A 19,265-nucleotide genomic window follows, 5' to 3' on the forward strand; every position below is an offset into this window, starting at 1 on the left:
GAGAAATATTTTGGGGTGATAGATTTTAGTGCTGAAGAGCTACCGGAAGTTTTGAGAGAAGGGGTTCCATCCTCGCTGAGTGCAGATTGCACATTTTGGTCACAAAATGGGAATGGGGGAACGACTTAAATTGCACCACCATCATTTAGGGCCAAAGTAGTGGGATAGTGTATAGGTGCAGGGTTAGATGGTGGTGCAATTTAAGACTTTCCCATTCCCATTTTGTGACCAAAATGTGCAATCCGCACTCAGCCAAAGGCAGCAATACGCAACACAGCGTCTAGTCTGCCGGAAAGCCAGACGAAGAAGATCTTCGTGACAAGCGAGTCAGCTGATTTACGCTAGAGCAAGGGGAATGATGTCGCTGGAAAATCGCCGAAGGATGGAGACTTTATTCACCGTAGCGTTTATGTTCTGCTCGGCTTTTACGGCAGGTAAGAAATTGAAGTCTTCTATCTGATAATTTCTAAATCAGTAGCTAAATAATCTCATGCAGGTAACGTTAACGAGTCCTCTGTATCAATGAAAATGGTCAAGCTAACGTTACTGTTAGCTAAGAGGCACTAACAGTTTTAGCTAAAGTAGCTAAAGAAATCCGAATCCGAATTTAAAGAACACTTCCAATCGTGTTGCTAGAAAGATAGTTGCCAATCATTTGTGGCAGGCCATGTCTTTCCCTTATAAACATGTTGATATAACGATTAAATACTGCTTGTTAGTTGGGGCTAATTCCCCTAGCTTGCTAGCAAGCTAACTTGACAGCCTGACCGCCAGGCAGCAACCACCACCGAACTGGAACAACAGAGCCATTTCCCGCAGTTTTACGCCTTTTGTCATTATGAACAACAATATCTAGCAATATGGTTAATTGTAAACTGTCTTGTTAACCAGACTCGCAGGGAAGCGACTCAGCTAGCCAGCTGTATCATGTGACATACAGCATTCAGTAGTCGGATTCCGTTGCAAAACGTTTGGTGTAATGCAAATAGTTTATTCCAAACGGAAAACGTTTTGCAACGAAAACGAGAGTTTATATTGGACAAATTCAGGTAGGTCCCGTCACGTTTCATTCTGTTTGCTTCCGTTTGGTTCCTAGAGTAAACTGTAAACTGTTTCCTTTGCAAAACGTTTTGCAACTAAATCCGACAAATGAATACACCGCATATTCGCTTGACTTCCTCAAAAATCCTTCAGCTTTCTCAGTTACGAGACTCCGGTTAACTAACTAGCTACTGTAGCCTGGCTTTCCCATTCATGGAATAAGTGTCTTTCGCTGTTTGTAATTAACAGTTAAGTGGGAGCAAATGGCAACACTATACTGTCCGAACCCACCTAGATTAACCTTCATAGTCATATGATGTAAACCTAGGTATGTGGCACGGGTATCCCCTCCACTCACACTGCATGGAACTCCAAACAGTAGTTAGTTTTGATAAGTAGAAGTTGTTTATAGATTATATTAATTGAACTAAACCAATTCCTTCTGTTTTCCCTCAGGCGTTAAGGGGGACAGCCTCACCATATTGCAGGCCCCTGGGTACGTGTCCTTCCAGAAGGGAGACTGGCCGATCTCTGGGGAGAAGATTCCAGATATGGTGGCTCTGACTATGGGCTTCTCTATCCAGGAGGTAGACACACACACACACACACACACACACACACACACTTTAGAGGTAATCACGGGTCCAAAAATGTGGACCTGGACCCGAGGACAATCAGACCTGACCCGAATGGACCGGAGGACAACTCGACCTAGACCTGACCCATATCCTAACGGTATCGACCAGACACAATTGGACCAAGAATTATGTTTATCAGCCAAGTTGCTCTTCTGGTTAACAAATAGGTATTTTTATTATATTGGCTAGGCCTTCTATAAATCAATAAATGTACCTTATTAGTGTAAAATAAATATGCTATAGGCTATGCAGAGCTGGGGTCAGGTCCACTCAGGTCTATCAGTTGTAGCTGGTAGACTGGACCCGTGAAAACCCACACATGCGCGTATCCTATGTTTGAACAGGTGCACAAGCCTCTGGTGTTGTACATGATACTCTAACATCTGTGTTTGTAGGATCTCTCCTGGCCAGGCCTCCGGGCAGGTCAGTTGTTCCAGCGTCCAAGGGCCAATGTGCTGGTGGTGGTGAGGGGGGTGGACAGCCTGGCCCTTCCCCAGAATGTGGCCTCCTACCCCTTGGAGAACGTGAGTGAGGCCAGGGTCCCCATCAGGGGTGATGGTTGAGGAGCAGCAACGTTTTAATTTTAATGAGATTTTTCACCAAGGCTCTGTTATTAATAACTCCTCCCTTGTTCCCTCTCTCCTCCAGCCGGTACCCTTCACCCTGGACAGTGTGGCTGAGACAGTTCATTCTCTCTTTGCTGAGGACACTCCTGTGGTGCTGCAGCTGGCCCCTAGTGAGGAGGTACTGTATGGACCAGCACATTATTGGACCAGCGCCTACGTATGTGTGTGTAAAGGTGTTTCTTTATACGGCGGTTTTGTATGTGCAGGGGGATGGTAATGTTATCCTGTCTCTGTTTGTGTCTACAGAGGCTGTACATGCTGGGGAAGGCCAACGCGGTGTTTGAGGACCTGCCTGTGACCCTGCAGCAGATCCGTTCTCGTCTCTCCCAGGATGGCTCCGTGCTGGCCTCCCTGCCACTCAACTCCCTCAACCGCAACGCTGAGGTAACATGCATAACTAGTGCTGGTTCTGTCTGCGTTCCTCAGTTAAAGTGAATATGGGTTAGGGTTGGTTGAACTCTGACCTTCATCCTCTCTCCTTATAGGCTGATCTGCTCTTCCTGTCTGAGGTCCAGGTTCTGCATGACATCACTGCCCTGGTAAGACTGAATATGTTGTTTGTTGGGCACAGGGGAATTGGATCATTAACGCTGGTTGTCTGTTGTGGCTAACCCCCTCACCCTCATGTAGCTGCAGAGACACCGGCACCTGGCCAAGGACCACTCCCCTGACCTGTACTCGCTGGAGCTGTCTGGCCTGGAGGAGTTGGGCCGTCGCTACGGACAGGACTCCCCTCAGTATCAAGACGCCACCGCCATCCTGGCCAACGTCCTACAGAAGGTAAGCAGTGTCTCCCCTAGGATTTTTTTCAGCAGAGTTAGCGGAGGCGGGTCTTCCTGGGGCATCTATATTATACTTTATTTTTATTTTTTGTGGGTTTTTAATTGATATCCGTGACCACCTGTTGTTTTTGTCATCTCGCTCTCTCTCTCCATCTTTCTCTATCTCTCTCGCTCGCTCTCTCTCTCCATCTTTCTCTATCTCTCTCGCTCGCTCTCTCTCTCCATCTTTCTCTATCTCTCTCGCTCGCTCTCTCTCCATCTTTCTCTATCTCTCTCGCTCGCTCTCTCTCTCCATCTTTCTCTATCTCTCTCGCTCGCTCTCTCTCTCCATCTTTCTCTATCTCTCTCGCTCGCTCTCTCTTGCGCTCTCTCCTGTGCTGTAGTTTGGTGAGGACATGTTTGGTCTCTATGGTGACAGTGCGGTGGTCGAGGTTGTTACGGTGAAGAGCTTTGAGGCACCATTGACCAGGAAGTCCCGCTCCATCCTGGAGTCCAAACAGATTGTAAGTTTGTTTATATTAGTTTTATCTTCCCAGATCTTCTGTTTTTATGTTTATGTACATATCTATATATCAGTGAAGGCTGGTGGGAGGAGCTATATGAGGACAGGCTCATTTTAATGACTGGAATGCAATAAATGGAACTGAGTCAAACGTGGTTCCTATATGTTTGATAACGTTCCATTCCAGCCATTGCAATGAGCCTGTCCTCCTATAGCTCCTCCCACCAGCCTCCTCTGCTATATATATTTATGTATCAAACTGTGAGCATTTTTAGATGTGACTGGAATTCTATACTTCATTTGCAACTACTGAAATCCTCTCACTCTATTTCCTCCTTTCCCTTCTCATCCCACAGAGTAACCCTGGCAGTCCCTATAACCTGGCCTATAAGTATAACTTTAATTATGCAGTGATCTTCAACATCGTGCTGTGGCTGATGATCATCCTTGCCCTGGCTGTCATCGTCATCTCATACAATCTGTGGAACATGGACCCAGGATATGACAGCATCATCTACAGGATGACCAATCAGAAGATCAGGTTGGACTGAGGTCCGCCCAGCAACACTCCAGCCCTCCAATTAGCCCTCTCCTAGTGGAAGTTTATTGTTTTTGTGGATTTTTCTTGTTTTGTGTGAAAAATAAAGATGTGGAGCTGAATGGAGTCTTAGCCCCTACTCTCTAGGTACTTGTTTAGATCTGAGAGAGTTGGATAGGTATAAGCAATATGGTGAAAATAATTCCACCCAGCTTGGTATATAAGCCATGGTCGAACTAATTATAAACCAAAAAGCGTATACCTATCCAAAGCAGTTGTTCAGGTGGAGGTAAAAGTATTATCCAATATGTATGACATGTAGGTGAGTTGCAGTTCACTGTAATGGCACTGGTTAGCTCCTTTTGAGAAAGTGCGCAAAGGTTGACTATGCAGTAGCTTTGTAGTTGAATGCTGAATTGTAACGCTGTAGAGCTGTTTCTGAGGCCTAGTCCTGTACCTTCTACCCCACGCTTCACATTCCTTATGAGTGTCTCCACAGTAGTTGTCCTACTACCATGGTGATTACAAATGTCCTTTTATTTTTATTGTAAAAATAAAATATTATTGTAATGCTCTGAAAGACAGAATTAAATGGTGTGTGATGTAAATTATTGTATTTTTGCGATATTAAATTTAAGTTAAAGTGAAATGTGTATATATTGAAGTTAGAAATGCAAATATCTTGAATAAACTGCTGTATTGGTATTGTGAGATGGTCTGTCATATTCACTGGCATGTTGCAAAGGCGTGTTGCATGAGTTTTTCAGTTGTGTGACATTGACATGAAACAGGAAAATATTATGTAAAATATGGGCAATAAATGAATTCCAATCTTATGTTTGTGTACTTTCTTCAATCAGCAAATTGAATTTAACACGTTTATTAAACCACCATAGTCTACAGAAACCAGTGATATATTGGCACAAATGACCTTGGACAAATTGTCCCACAGTTAGTTTTATTAAATGTGTCACACAGTCTGACACCGAGTTTATAATAAACACGTTTTCTAATTCAGAGTGATATGACATGTTTACCATCACTAAAAATACTCCTTAATTCAATTATCCAGTACATAAGCAGATCACGAGACGGGGTCAAATGTAACTATTGAGATATATAGAAGTAGCCAATCAGTGAAGCCGCGTAGCTGTCTGCTCCAATAGAGAGACGAGTTCCCGAAACTCCACCTCTAAGATTATCCGCAATACGTAACAGGGGGTGCTTTTTGTAACTTGTTTGGTAACAGCAGAACCACTGTACTACGAAAAGGCATCGTTCAAGCATCAAGACATTCCTCTATCTGGCGACAAAAACATCCCTTTTCTGAGGAGAAAGAAGAACAGACTCTCGCGCCATGGTCTGACTGCTGATCAAAGGTAAGCGTGCCGATATCTTCATTCTAGTTGTTACAAAGTAACAGATGTGAAGTCATGTTACATAGGCTATACATCCATGCCAATGATATAATCTTGTGATGAGTCATTTCAATAATGTTTTGCTAATAACCTGCAGGGATATATTACACTTTTTAAACTGCTGTTTGAGATGCTTCTGGGTGACTTTGTGGGGTGGGGTGGGAAGCATTGCAGTGCTTATCTGTCTCATTCTCTCCCATCTTTCAGCCAGCATCTGGACGGTGAGGAAGATCCGGGCCCACATTGCTGAGAGAGAGCAAGAGGAGAAGGCCATCGTCACACCATGTGGTGTTATTGGTAATAATGCTGACTATGACCAGTAATGCCATAGATATGCAACAATGCTGATTGTTACCAACCTATTTATCTATTTTCCTGGTTGCTAAAATTGTAATAGTTCGCCTAATTTCAGTTTGTGACAAAACAAAAAGTATAGTTTTTAGAGAATCATTGTACCATTCTAAACCACTGAGAAATATATTTCCATAACCAAAAATATGTATTTTCAGCTGGTTTGAAGCTGGTGTATAAAACCGAAAGTACGACTTAAAAACAAAACTTAAGAACGGGAAGTACACAAATAACGCACATAGAAGAGATCTGCCGCTTCTTAGACTTGCGTTCAATGAGTACGGTTACATGCACACAATAATGCAATTATTGTGGAAAGTCAGATTAATTATTTAGATTTAGACTTCATGCCGATTTTTAAGATAAACAGAGTAAGGTGTTTACATGACTATTGCGTAATCTGCCTACTGCCATAATCAGTTTAATATTGAATTATTACTGTGTATGTAAACGTACTAAATGAGAATGACAGATCTATAACTCACATTTTTAAGTGAATTTGGTCACCCAAAAAGTTGCATATTGCAGCTTTAAGAACACTGGAATTACCAAACAATGCCACAGAGCTAACTACCTAACAATGGCATAGAATTGCATAGAACAATACCATCGTTAAAAATACTGGCATTACCGAACAATGCCATAGATATAAGAATTAATAGGAAGGGTGTCTCCATTCAAGTCATTGATGGCATAATGGGTGGACTGGCAGCCATTTTGAGTGTACCCATGCCAGGAAGTAAAATCAGGAAGTTTACCCTTCAATCTGTGCTGTGATTTGTTGAGTCAACTCAACTGACATTACAAAAAATACATTCAATTGCATGAGCCATATCAGTTAGCATCATTTGAATGAACATTCTACATTACCATGGCAATCCAGCATCAGTTGATAAAACATTCCAAAATACCATGGAAATTATTGCATCACAATACTAGGCAGCCATTTCGAGTGTACCCATGAGTTTACCAGTCAATTGCCAGGGTTAGTGCTTCCAAGTCCGTTCTATTCATTTTTATGTCTATGCTTACAACGGCATAGAACACTCTGGCACCACCTAACAATTGAATATGTAAGAACACTGGCACTACCTTACAATGCCATACAGGTGGTGTCCTTGATAGATGCGGTAAAGAGATCAATGGAATTTGACCAAAACAATGGAAACACCACACATGCGTGGGGGAAAGATTCAGAATCTTCTCATTGTCTCCAATTAAAATTAGCCTACATTTATATGTTTATTTCACACAATGTTGGGGTAAAAATCAGATTATATGCTTGAATGGATGTCAACCCCAATACATGTTCATGTCATCACCAATCAACTGCATTACACTTAAAAACGTCTTTAACTACCACCCCCAATTTTATATATGGCTAGCTATGCTACCAGCTTTTATGAACAGGAGTTAGCATTTAGCGTACATTTCAAATCCTGAAAAGGACAACTTCTAAATATTATTGTTAGGTTCTTAACAAAGAGTAATGACTCAACTAGCGAAAAGAGCAAGCCAAGTTTATACATCCCATTGGGTCATACAGCTGCAAAGACAAGTTATGATTAGGGCTGTGGCGGTCATGAAATTTTGTCATCTGGGGATTGTCAAGCAAATTACTGCCGGTCTCATGGTAAGTCTAATAAATCCATGTAATATAGCCTACACCATCACAATACATCCATTATTTATTTTAGACAGGTCTAAAAACATGATATGAAGAAAATGTAGTCTATTTCAGAACAACAGAATAGCATACTCTGAGTTGTCCTTATGTTAGCGACTGATCTGGCTATGCCATATGGCTGTGGGCTACACTAGTTCATTTAGCAGACAAGATTTGCTTAGAATTCTATGGCGTTATTTTATAGTATGAAGAATACAATTGAACATAGCTAAATAGAAATAATATTTTCTCCAAACGATTTGAGGCTATTCTGTGTTGAGCGGTTAAGAAAGAAATAGGTACTCCTATAGGCTTAATTTAGAGTTATTTATGTAACTTAAGTTGTGATACAAATGTTGGGCTATATGTTTTGATTTTTAATACATTCTAAGGCTGCATGATGTGACTAATGATGATTGGAAAAAAGTAGCATGAAAGTCATGAGCTCTGCTTTGTTTTTTGTGCAGGCTGTACACACTTCATCAGTCTCTCATTCACAATTTGACAAGCAATTTCCCAGCTACATCCGCTTTGTGTGGCCGTAATGCTGCCTAAAAAAATCCATGCCTTTTGCGGCCAGTGGCTGTTGAACCCTTGGGCTGAATATAATAATTATAATTCCCTTCTCCCGGCTGCATACCGAAGCACCTCTCACTCACATGGCTCTTTGTCACGTGATCAGGTCTTTCTCACAGGTCTTTCACACATCGGAGACGCAACTACGCGCATCCTTATCCAATTCCGAGGCGCATATTGAAGATATTGGAAGAACTGTCCACATTTACTTTTCATCAGCCAAGAAGATGAGTAGGCCTAACAAACAGCAAAAGCACTAGCCTATGTCAATCTACTATCCCCCATAGTACAAAAGTTGACCTATTCTGTGCGAGAAATAAATATTCCAAACATAGTCTGGGACAGTTGTGGGATGCGATAGATCCCAAATTAATACAACCACTAGCATTGAAAAAAATGTTTAAGCAATGAGCCTGACGCAACAGATTTCTTCACATTATAAGCGCAGCAATGTGCACACGGCATTTGGCTATAAGCGGTAATGTTCCATTAGCAGGAAAACACCATTCTCAAATTTGACCGCAAATGTGATTATGCATGTAATGCTTTTATTATAAAGGTGCATTTTTATGGTGAAAATTATGTTCCCCTAACATGAAACTCACGCGCTGCATATGTATGCCAGTTAGGCTCTACATCTGTTGTAAAGCGGATTAATGTGCTTCATTTTAAGAAGTTATTTAGCCACTTTAGTTGTGATACAAACCTTATCAAAACATATAGGCCTATGGGCTAGGCTACATGAAGTGTGCGACTATGATTTGAGAAAGTCGAGAAAAAAAAGCATGCACTATTTCTTGCCTTAAGCTGAGCATCATTCACAAGTGCTAATATATCATTCACAAGTGATAGGCTAATATTGTCACCCATCAGACTATTCTTGATTTAATCTTGTCTTTACATAATATATGTGTGAAATTTGTTTTGATTTAGAATGGACCATTATCATGCACCTGTCTCAACAGGGGCAGGGGGAAAAATACATGTTATCTATGCACTTAAATAGCGACTGGAGGACGCTTTTCCCGTTGTTCATTTTCATTTCATGCCAGCCAGGTAGGCTATACTCCTGTTGTAAAGAGAAGCAGTGTGCTTAATATTAGGAAAGTTGAGAAGTAAATATAGTAGGCCTAGCCTATAGAAAGCTGATGGGATCCTCCTATTTTTTTTAACAGAGGCCATCACTCTGTTTTCTCACGCAATTGCATAGCCTATAGAAAATTTGTGCAACATGAGCTCATGGGCTCTCATTAAGTGTTGAGGACTTTTGCATTGATGTCAGAGTGATTAGAGGGACAATAGAGTGCTGAGTACCAGGCAGTTATCAAGTTTGGTAGGCTACTAATGACCATCAGCAGCATCAGAGCTTGGAGAAGCCTAATTACCATGACTAAACGGTCACGTGGAATTTGACTGCCGTCATGCCTTGTGACTGCCGGTGTGGCGGTAATACGGTTAACGTAACAGCCCTAGTTATGATTACACAAGTACATGTATTTATAACCTCCTACTAACTTCTTACATACAGTACCAGTCAAAAGTTTGCACACACCTACTCATTTATATTCTTCAAAGTAGCCACCCTTTGCCTTGATGACAGCTTTGCACACTCTTGGCATTCTCTCAACCATCTTCACCTGGAATGCTTTTCCAACAGTCTTGAAGGAGTTCCCACATATGCTGAGCACTTGTTGGCTGCTTTTCCTTCACTCTGGGGTCCGACTCATCCCACACCATCTCAATTGGGTTGAGGTCGGGTGATTGTGGAAGCCAGGTCATCTGATGCAGCACTCCATCACTCTCTTTCTTGGTCAAATAGCCCTTACACAGCCTGGAGGTGTGTTGGGTTATTGTCCTGTTGAAAAACAAATGATAGTCCCACTAATCACAAACCAGATGGGATGGTGTATCACTGCAGAATGCTGTGGTATTCATGCTGGTTAAGTGTGCTTTGAATTCTAAATAAATCACAGACAGTGTCACCAGCAAAGCACCATCACACCTCCTCCTCCATGCTTAACGGTGGGAACCACACCTGTGGAGATCATCCGTTCACCTACTCAGTGTCTCACAAAGACACAGCGGTTGGAACCAAAAAGGACAGATTTCCACCGGTCTAATGTCCATTGCTCGTGTTTCTTGGCCCAAGCAAGTCTCTTCTTCTTATTGGTGTCCTTTAGTAGTGGTTTCTTTGCAGCAATTCGACCATGAAGGCCTGATTCACACAGTCTCCTCTGAACAGTTGATGTTGAGATGTCTCTTACTTGAACTCTGTTAAGCATTTATTTGGGCTGCAATCTGAGGTGCAGTTAACTAATAAACTTATCCTCTGCAGCAGAGGTAACTCTGGGTCTTCCTTTCCTGTGGCGGTCCTCATGAGAGCCAGTTTCATCATAGCGCTTGATGGTTTTTGTGACTGCACTTGAAGAAACGTTCAAAGTACTTGAAATTTCCCGTATTGACTGACCTTCATGTCTTAAAGTAATAATGGACTGTCGTTTCTGTTTTCTTATTTGAGCTGTTCTTGCCATAATATGGACTTGGTCTTTTACCAAATATCTTCTGCATACCACCCCTACCTTGTCACAACACAAGTGATTGGCTCAAATGCATTACGAAGGAAAGAAATTCCACAAATTAACTTTTAACAAGGCACACCTGTTAATTGAAATGTATTCCAGGTGACTACCTCATGAAGCTGGTTGAGAGAATGCCAAGCGTGTGCAAAGTGTCATCAAGGCAAAGGGTGGCTACTTTGAAGAATCTCAAATCTAAAATATATTTTGATTTAACACTTTTTTGGTTACTACATGATTCTATGTGTGTTATTTCATAGTTTTGATGTCTTCACTATTATTCTACAATGTAGAAAAGTGAAAATAAAGAAAAACCCTGAAATGAGTAGGTATGTCCAAACTTTTGACTGGTACTGTTTCTAGACAGCCAATACATCTCTGTTGCTAGGCAGGAACTTAATTGGTTCCTCTTACTGGTGTAGCAATGTCCCTGCCTGATGCTAGAAGATTTGTGGGTATTGAAGTGTATGTGTGTGAGAGAGGACTGTAGTAGGAGGGTCGTTGGGCTGGGCCTCTCTGGCCCCTGTCCCAGAGGTTTCTTCTCACTTCATCTGTTGACTTTACCTCGAGCTGAATTCCTGGCGCCCTCCTAGTTCCGCAGCTGGCCTGCCTTATCAGAGACTAACTGTTGCCCTTCTCCTCCCTCAGTAACTTTCCATTCACATTCCTTATTCACACTTCATTGACACAGAACATGAACAGTTATCATACATGTAGCGTAATCAAGTTCTTATATAGTGACAGGAATAAGTATATTTCAAGTTCAATCCCAACATTATGCAGCAAAAACAGCCAAATATATCCAAATTAGATTTTAGTAACCACATTGTGGGCCTGTTAGAACACATAAATCATGACGGATTTGATGAATATCCACTTTGTTAGATCAGATTTTTTGAATGGCCGCCAATAACCACGTCCTTGGGTTTTCCCCCACAGTCTGCAGGCTCTATTCAATTCGTATCGCTGAAGTTCAGCGTTAGTGTGATTGAAATTTAAAGGCAATGTTCCCACATTAGCGGAGACTAAATTCACGGTAAACGCTGCATATGTCGTCTCAATCGGAAATGACCTTTACATTTCTATCTCGCAATTTGTAGTTCTTCATCAATAAAGATTGAATAGAGCCCTGCATTTCATTAACCTCTACTGCATGTATACATAACATAGGGCAATATTGGCCATTGATACATTGCACTGATATGTAGCACATCTACTGGGCACAGACAGTTCAGCGTCTATTTATTTTTTTATTTACAATGTGAAATCAACAAAAAATGTCACCATGGCATTTGATTTAGGTTAAAAGTTGGGTGAAAAAGACTAAATTCCCTTACGTTGATAACTTTTTGCAAATCCAATCAGTTTTCCACGTTGATTCAACGTCGTCATATTATTATTTGTTTTTTAAATGAAGTGGAAACAATGTTGATTCAACCTGTTTTTGCCCAGTGGGCCCAGTGGGCAGGCTGTCACTGGTAATATATTACCTTATCAGTCTAAATTATCCCATGGTTTAAAGGCTAAGTCTTCGAATTTCAATCAGTTTATTGCATCTCCACATTTTAAGCACAGGTTTAGGAGGTTAATCTCTAATCCCTAGTGGTTGGATAACATTTGTTAGATCCGTGTGACAACCTCTATAATAACACCCTAAGGTCACTTCATATGTCTTTAAAAGACTGCTGTAGTGTTTTACCCTGTGTCAGTCGTGACGGCAACCGTTTTGACATTTGGATACTTCTTGAGCTCTTGTTTGTTTGATAACCAGCTATTTACGACTAGGATTTATGAAGCATTATCAGTCATGATGATTAGGCAGGCTAATTGCGTCATTTGGTAACTAAATAAATCTTGGCGCTGGTCTGCTAAACCTTGTCTTACATTTTCATAACCTTTACATAGAACTGGTGTGTGTGTACTACTTCTTCTCTTTATTTCCTGTCTCCTCAGGCTTTAAGAAGGAGCAGTTGACGTCAGGTTCTGATCCACTGGCGGCCATAATGACCCCTGAACCTGATGATGTCATCGCTAACGGCGGCCCGGCGCCGTCTTCAGCGAATGCCGTGCAGAAGTGCGGATCCTGAGGTTAAAGGTCACACTGGATAACTGGCTGGGACCAATAAACTATTATTCAACATGTCTTGAAAAAGGATGCATTCACAGAACTGTACGTCGATAGACACGGTCGCCCTGTTTCTAGCTCCTAGCCAACTTTGCAGTATTTAGATTTGTTTGTGTTATTTCATACGTTATTCGCGCAGAACGTTTCTAGTATTATTACCTACATCCGAAAATAACTTTTGGACATTAACAAAATTGACCAGAAATTCTACTTCACTGATCTGGACTGTCTATAAACACCATTCACATACATTATTTAGAATTTGGACTCTGACATTGCTCATTCTGATAAGTCTTAATTTCTTGTTATTTTTAAAAACGTGCCAGCCTCTGTCCAGTGTGCCCATACTCAGCAGACCAAATACTAAGCTGAGATACCTGCTGTAACTCCAACTTTCACTCACATCAGTCACTAAGTCAGTGTGAGGATTGTGTGAAATTATGAAGTTTTCATATACACTGATCTCAGGTCAGTATTGGGTCCAGTGAGCTCTGTTTAACCTCTGACCCCAGATGACCCTTGTGGCTGCAGCGTGTGAAGGCCTGCTCACCAACCCCTCCACCCAGGGACTGAGCTGGCCTGATGCCCCTGCTGCAGCTTCACCAATAAAAAGTGTCAATAAAAACCTCTAAACTATCTGATTGTGTTGTATGCATATAACTTACCTGAATATTCATAATGAGCTATTAGATATTATACTCACTAATGTACATTAAAAATTATCAAGAAGTGCTATGAATCATAACATTTCTTACATAAATGCAGCATGTAATTACAGCCTGGTCTCATAGACTAGATTTACATTTACGTCATTTAGCAGACGCTCTTATCCAGAGCGACTTACAAATTGGTGCATTCACCCTATAGCCAGTTGGATAACCTCCCAGAGTGCGAAGAGCCTAGGCGTGACCCTGGACAACACCCTGTCGTTCTCCGCCAACATCAAGGCGGTGACCCGCTCCTGCAGGTTCATGCTCTACAACATTCGGAGAGTGCGACCCTGCCTTACACAGGAAGCGGCGCAGGTCCTGGTCCAGGCACTTGTCATCTCCCGTCTGGACTACTGCAACTCGCTGTTGGCTGGGCTCCCTGCCTGTGCCATTAAACCCCTACAACTCATCCAGAATGCCGCAGCCCGTCTGGTGTTCAACCTTCCCAAGTTCTCTCACGTCACCCCCCTCCTCCGCACACTCCACTGGCTTCCAGTTGAAGCTCGCATCCGCTACAAGACCATGGTGCTTGCCTATGGAGCAGTGAGGGGAACGGCACCTCTGTACCTTCAGGCTCTGATCAGTCCCTACACCCAAACGAGGACATTGCGTTCATCCACCTCTGGCCTGCTGGCTCCCCTTCCTCTGCGGAAGCACAGCTCCCGCTCAGCCCAGTCAAAACTGTTCGCTGCTCTGGCACCCCAATGGTGGAACAAGCTCCCTCACGACGCCAGGACAGCGGAGTCACTCACCACCTTCCGGAGACATTTGAAACCCCACCTCTTTAAGGAATACCTGGGATAGGATAAAGTATTCCTTCTAACCCCCCCCAAATTGTAAAGTGGTTATCCCACTGGCTATAGGGTGAACGCACCAATTTGTGAGTCGCTCTGGCTAAGAGCGTCTGCTAAATGACGTTAATGTGCCCTTGAGCAAGGCACTTAACCCTAATTGCTCCTGTAAGTCGCTCTGGTTAAGAGCGTCTGCTAAATGACTAAAATGTAAATGTAATAACCACTTTACACATTTTTTTTTTTTTTTCTAGTTTTTTTTTTTTTTTTTAGGGGGGGGTGGGGGGGTGGGTAGAAGGATTACTTTATCCTATCCCAGGTATTCCTTAAAGAGGTGGGGTTTCAAATGTAGATAGCTAGATAGATGTACAGCTAGATGTAACAGCAAATGTAAATTCGGGACACTCAAATTAGTATGATATGTTATAATTGGTACAGTTATACACTGAGTGTACAAAACATTAAGGACACCTGCTTTTTCCATGACAGACTGACCAGGTGAAAGTTATGATCCCTTATGTTACTTGTTAAATCCACTTCAATCAGTGTAGATGGAGGGGAAGAGACCAGTTAAAGAAGGATTTTTAAGCCTTGAGACAATTGAGACATGGATTGTGTATATTTGTGCCATTCAGAGGGCGAAAGGGCAAGACAAAATATTTAAGTGCCTTTGAACAGGTTATGGTAGTAGGTGCGAGGCATACTGGTTTGTGTCAAGAACTGCAATGCTGCTGGGTTTTTCACGCTCAACAGTTTCCTGAGCGTATCAATAACAGTCCACCCAAAGGACATCCAGCCAACTTGACACAACTGTGGGAAGCATCCCTGTGGAACGCTTTCAACACCTTGTAGAGTCCATGCCCCGACGAATTCAGGCTGTTCTGAGGGCAAAAGAGAGGGGAGTGACTTTTTTTGATACTTTGCAACTATTTACCATGTTAGCTAACCTTTCCCCTAACCCTTTAACCTAACACCTAACCTTAACCTCTAACCCCTAGCCTAGCAGTAATAGCATTAGCCACCTAGCTAACAGGAGCATTAGCCACCTAGCTAAAGTTAGTCACAACAAATTGGAATTCGTATCACACATGCACTCACATTCACAAATGCGCATGCACAAATAGTGCCACACATGCACACAAACGGCCTTGCTGTTTAAATTGTATTGTCTTTGATATCTTTTGTTTTACATTGTTATTTTCATCTCTTTTTCTCAGTTCTTTTTGATTGGTTGTTGGCACATCGGATGGGTAGTTGTTAGGTTGGGTTGGGCGGGGATGGTGCCTCGGAGGGGCTGGAGATGGGGGTGGGGGATGGAGGAGGTTTTTGGGGAGGGGACTCTGAGGGGGTCTTGGATAGTTGAGCTGCTTCACTGCAGGTGGATTGTATGTTTTAAATTCAACTAATGCGCATTGCAAATTCGTAACATATACGAAATAGATGGAAATCCACAAATTAATATATCTCATATGAAACGTAACATATCATACTAAACAGAGGGAGACAGATTTACATGTACTATGTCACATCTACCCGAGTCAAAGTTGGAAATTATACATGTTAGGTAGACCATGACTAGCCTACATATCAAGTCATTTGATACTATGAATATTGTATATTGGAAGAATGTACTTAAAATATTAGTGTAATTTTATCAAATTCAAAGTATTTATTATTTAATATCATATACAGTGGGGGAAAAAAGTATTTAGTCAGCCACCAATTGTGCAAGTTCTCCCACTTAAAAAGATGAGAGAGGCCTGTAATTTTCATCATAGGTACACGTCAACTATGACAGACAAAATGAAAAAAATCCAGAAAATCACATTGTAGGATTTTTAATGAATTTATTAGCAAATTATGGTGGAAAATAAGTATTTGGTCAATAACAAAAGTTTCTCAATACTTTGTTATATACCCTTTGTTGGCAATGACACAGGTCAAACGTTTTCTGTAAGTCTTCACAAGGTTCTCACACACTGTTGTTGGTATTTTGGCCCATTCCTCCATGCAGATCTCCTCTAGAGCAGTGATGTTTTGGGGCTGTCGCTGGGCAACACAGACTTTCAACTCCCTCCAAAGATTTTCTATGGGGTTGAGATCTGGAGACTGGCTAGGCCACTCCAGGACCTTGAAATGCTTCTTACGAAGCCACTCCTTCGTTGCCCGGGCGGTGTGTTTGGGATCATTGTCATGCTGAAAGACCCAGCCACATTTCATCTTCAATGCCCTTGCTGATGGAAGGAGGTTTTCACTCAAAATCTCACGATACACGGCCCCATTCATTCTTTCCTTTACACAGATCAGTCGTCCTGGTCCCTTTGCAGAAAACAGCCCCAAAGCATGATGTTTCCACCCCCATGCTTCACAGTAGGTATGGTGTTCTTTGGATGCAACTCAGCATTCTTTGTCCTCCAAACACGACGAGTTGAGTTTTTACCAAAAAGTTCTATTTTGGTTTCATCTGACCATATGACATTCTAATCCTCTTCTGGATCATCCAAATGCACTCTAGCAAACTTCAGACGGGCCTAGACATGTACTGGCTTAAGCAGGGGGACACGTCTGGCACTGCATGATTTGAGTCCCTGGCGGCGTAGTGTGTTACTGATGGTAGGCTTTGTTACTTTGGTCCCAGCTCTCTGCAGGTCATTCACTAGGTCCCCCCGTGTGGTTCTGGGATTTTTGCTCACTGTTCTTGTGATCATTTTGACCCCACAGGGTGAGATCTTGCGTGGAGCCCCAGATCGAGGGAGATTATCAGTGGTCTTGTATGTCTTCCATTTCCTAATAATTGCTCCCACAGTTGATTTCTTCAAACCAAGCTGCTTACCTATTGCAGATTCAGTCTTCCCAGCCTGGTGCAGGTCTACAATTTTGTTTCTGGTGTCATTTGACAGCTCTTTGGTCTTGGCCATAGTGGAGTTTGGAGTGTGACTGTTTGAGGTTGTGGACAGGTGTCTTTTATACTGATAACAAGTTCAAACTGGTGCCATTAATACAGGTAAGAGTGGAGGACAGAGGAGCCTCTTAAAGAAGAAGTTACAGGTCTGTGAGAGCCAGAAATCTTGCTTGTTTGTAGGTGACCAAATACTTATTTTCCACCATAATTTGCAAATAAATTCATTAAAAATCCTACAATGTGATTTTCTGGAACTATTTTTTCTCAATTTGTCTGTCATAGTTGACGTGTACCTATGATGAAAATTACAGGCCTCTCATCTTTTTAAGTGGGAGAACTTGCACAATTGGTGGCTGACTAAATACTTCCCCCCCCCCACTGTACATGTAAATTTATAACCAAAATAAAGCCATTAAACATAGACTTGGATAAAAATAATCTCATATCTATGTAGCGCTCGAAAACCCTTCTCAGTGCGTAGCGTTTTCAGCGGTTATCGCCCACGGTTCAAAACACATTTGAATGTGTTAATTTGTAAGTCGCTCTGGATAAGAGCGTCTGCTAAATGACGTAAATGTTAATTTTAAAACACTCGCCCAGTGTTAATGTAACACTTTTTGTAGTGTTAATATTGAAACACTGAGTGTTAAGATATAACACTTAAGAAGTTGTTCAAATGACCCATGGGAGTGTATTTTCAAAACCCTCAGTATTAAGGAGCAACACCTTTCAGTGTTGAGGATCAACTCTAGAGAATGCATCCTGTAGCTGAATTGACACCAGGAAGTGCTAAATATTCACCCTAGGAAATAACAATGTTTTGTCTGGTTCTCTCCCACTCAAATCAAGCCTGCAAGTTGTAGGTGACTTAAAAAGGAGCAATAAAGGATTCCTTACAAGAGTAGTGACTCTGCTTTGTTTCATTTATTTAGGCCAAAGTGAAAAGTGCCTCACAGGCACATTAAAATGAAAAAGGTGCATCACAGAGGCATCACAGTGAAAACAGTCAGATCATCAACTTTGACAACAACTTTGTCATAAACACCATCAAACACAGTGAACGCATGGTAATGTTCACAGAAATTATCAGTATGTAACTTGTCCAGCAATAGGTATACAATATTGTCAGCCACAATGATCTTAGTTCAGATGACTACTACTATCTCTACGGACTGCAACATAACCTTGTTATATAACATCTAGAGTAGGTTTAAGCCATGTCTCCTGGAGACATATCACATCAGGTTTGGCTGGTAACTCCTCAATAAACTTTTTGAACTCTTGCCCATCAGCCATCAAACTTCTGACATTCCATTGAAGTATTAACACCATTATGAAAATTAACCAATACATGATTGCTGGCAGGACTGATTCTCAATCTTATTGATCAAATCAAATCAAATCAAATTGTATTGGCCACATGCGCCGAATACAACAGGTGCAGACATTATAGTGAAATGCTTACTTACAGCCCTTAACCAACAGTGCATTTATTTTTAATAAAAAAGTAAAATAAAACAACAAAAAAGTGTTGAGAAAAAAAGAGCAGAAGTAAAATAAAATAACAGTAGGGAGGCTATATATACAGGGGGGTACCGGTGCAGGAGCACCGGCTAGTTGAGGTAGTTGAGATCATCCTGTACATTTTCCCATGTCAATCCTGTGATCCCAAAATACCTCACTGCCTGCTCCACTATGATCTGTATCTTCTTAGTCTTCGATTGTAATTTTTCTGTGCAATTGATTGCTGCTGTCACAAATGTAACAACCTTCCTCACGTCTACTAGCATTCTTGTGTTCTCCCCCATTCTGCTCCCTACATCACGCCCAACCTGCATCTCAATCTGCCCTGGAATACCTGCTCTTCTAGGTGCCCTGATTGTTTCTCCGTGAACTACCTTCACTGCTTCTACATACAAGATTTTTCGCTCACTCCTCACTTCCGCCTGTCTTTCATCACTGAACAACCCCCACTGTTACAGCACTTTAACTGGACCCCGTCTCCACACTCCGGATATGCATG

At 41.8% G+C, this 19,265-nt stretch overlaps 1 protein-coding gene and 1 long non-coding RNA gene across 2 annotated transcripts; both read left to right on the plus strand.

Moving 5' to 3' along the window:
• The first annotated feature begins 277 nt into the window (after positions 1-277).
• Positions 278-4,963, plus strand: LOC311143704 (renin receptor-like). The gene is made up of 9 exons (XM_084179572.1): positions 278-434; positions 1,498-1,628; positions 2,075-2,203; positions 2,328-2,423; positions 2,552-2,689; positions 2,791-2,844; positions 2,936-3,085; positions 3,471-3,590; positions 3,946-4,963. The coding sequence occupies exons 1-9, from the start codon at positions 356-358 to the stop codon at positions 4,138-4,140; spliced, it is 1,092 nt and encodes a 363-aa protein (XP_084035698.1). The 5' UTR covers positions 278-355; the 3' UTR covers positions 4,141-4,963.
• A 380-nt stretch (positions 4,964-5,343) lies between these two features.
• On the plus strand, positions 5,344-13,475 carry LOC311143334. Its single transcript, XR_014614407.1, has 3 exons — positions 5,344-5,506; positions 5,753-5,842; positions 12,668-13,475. It is a non-coding gene; the product is annotated as an uncharacterized lncRNA (long non-coding RNA).
• The last annotated feature ends 5,790 nt before the right edge of the window (positions 13,476-19,265 follow it).

Source organism: Coregonus lavaretus, assembly GCF_964263955.1.
Source record: "Coregonus lavaretus genome assembly, chromosome: 16".
NCBI classification, from domain to species: Eukaryota; Metazoa; Chordata; class Actinopteri; order Salmoniformes; family Salmonidae; genus Coregonus; species Coregonus lavaretus.

Coding starts and splice junctions, on each gene's coding strand:
- LOC311143704 (XM_084179572.1), top strand. CDS start 356: ATGATGTCGCTGGAAAATCGCCGAAGGATGGAGACTTTATTCACCGTA. Junction 2,204..2,327: donor CCTCCTACCCCTTGGAGAAC/GTGAGTGAGGCC, acceptor TCTCTCCTCCAG/CCGGTACCCTTCACCCTGGA. Junction 3,591..3,945: donor TCCTGGAGTCCAAACAGATT/GTAAGTTTGTTT, acceptor CTCATCCCACAG/AGTAACCCTGGCAGTCCCTA.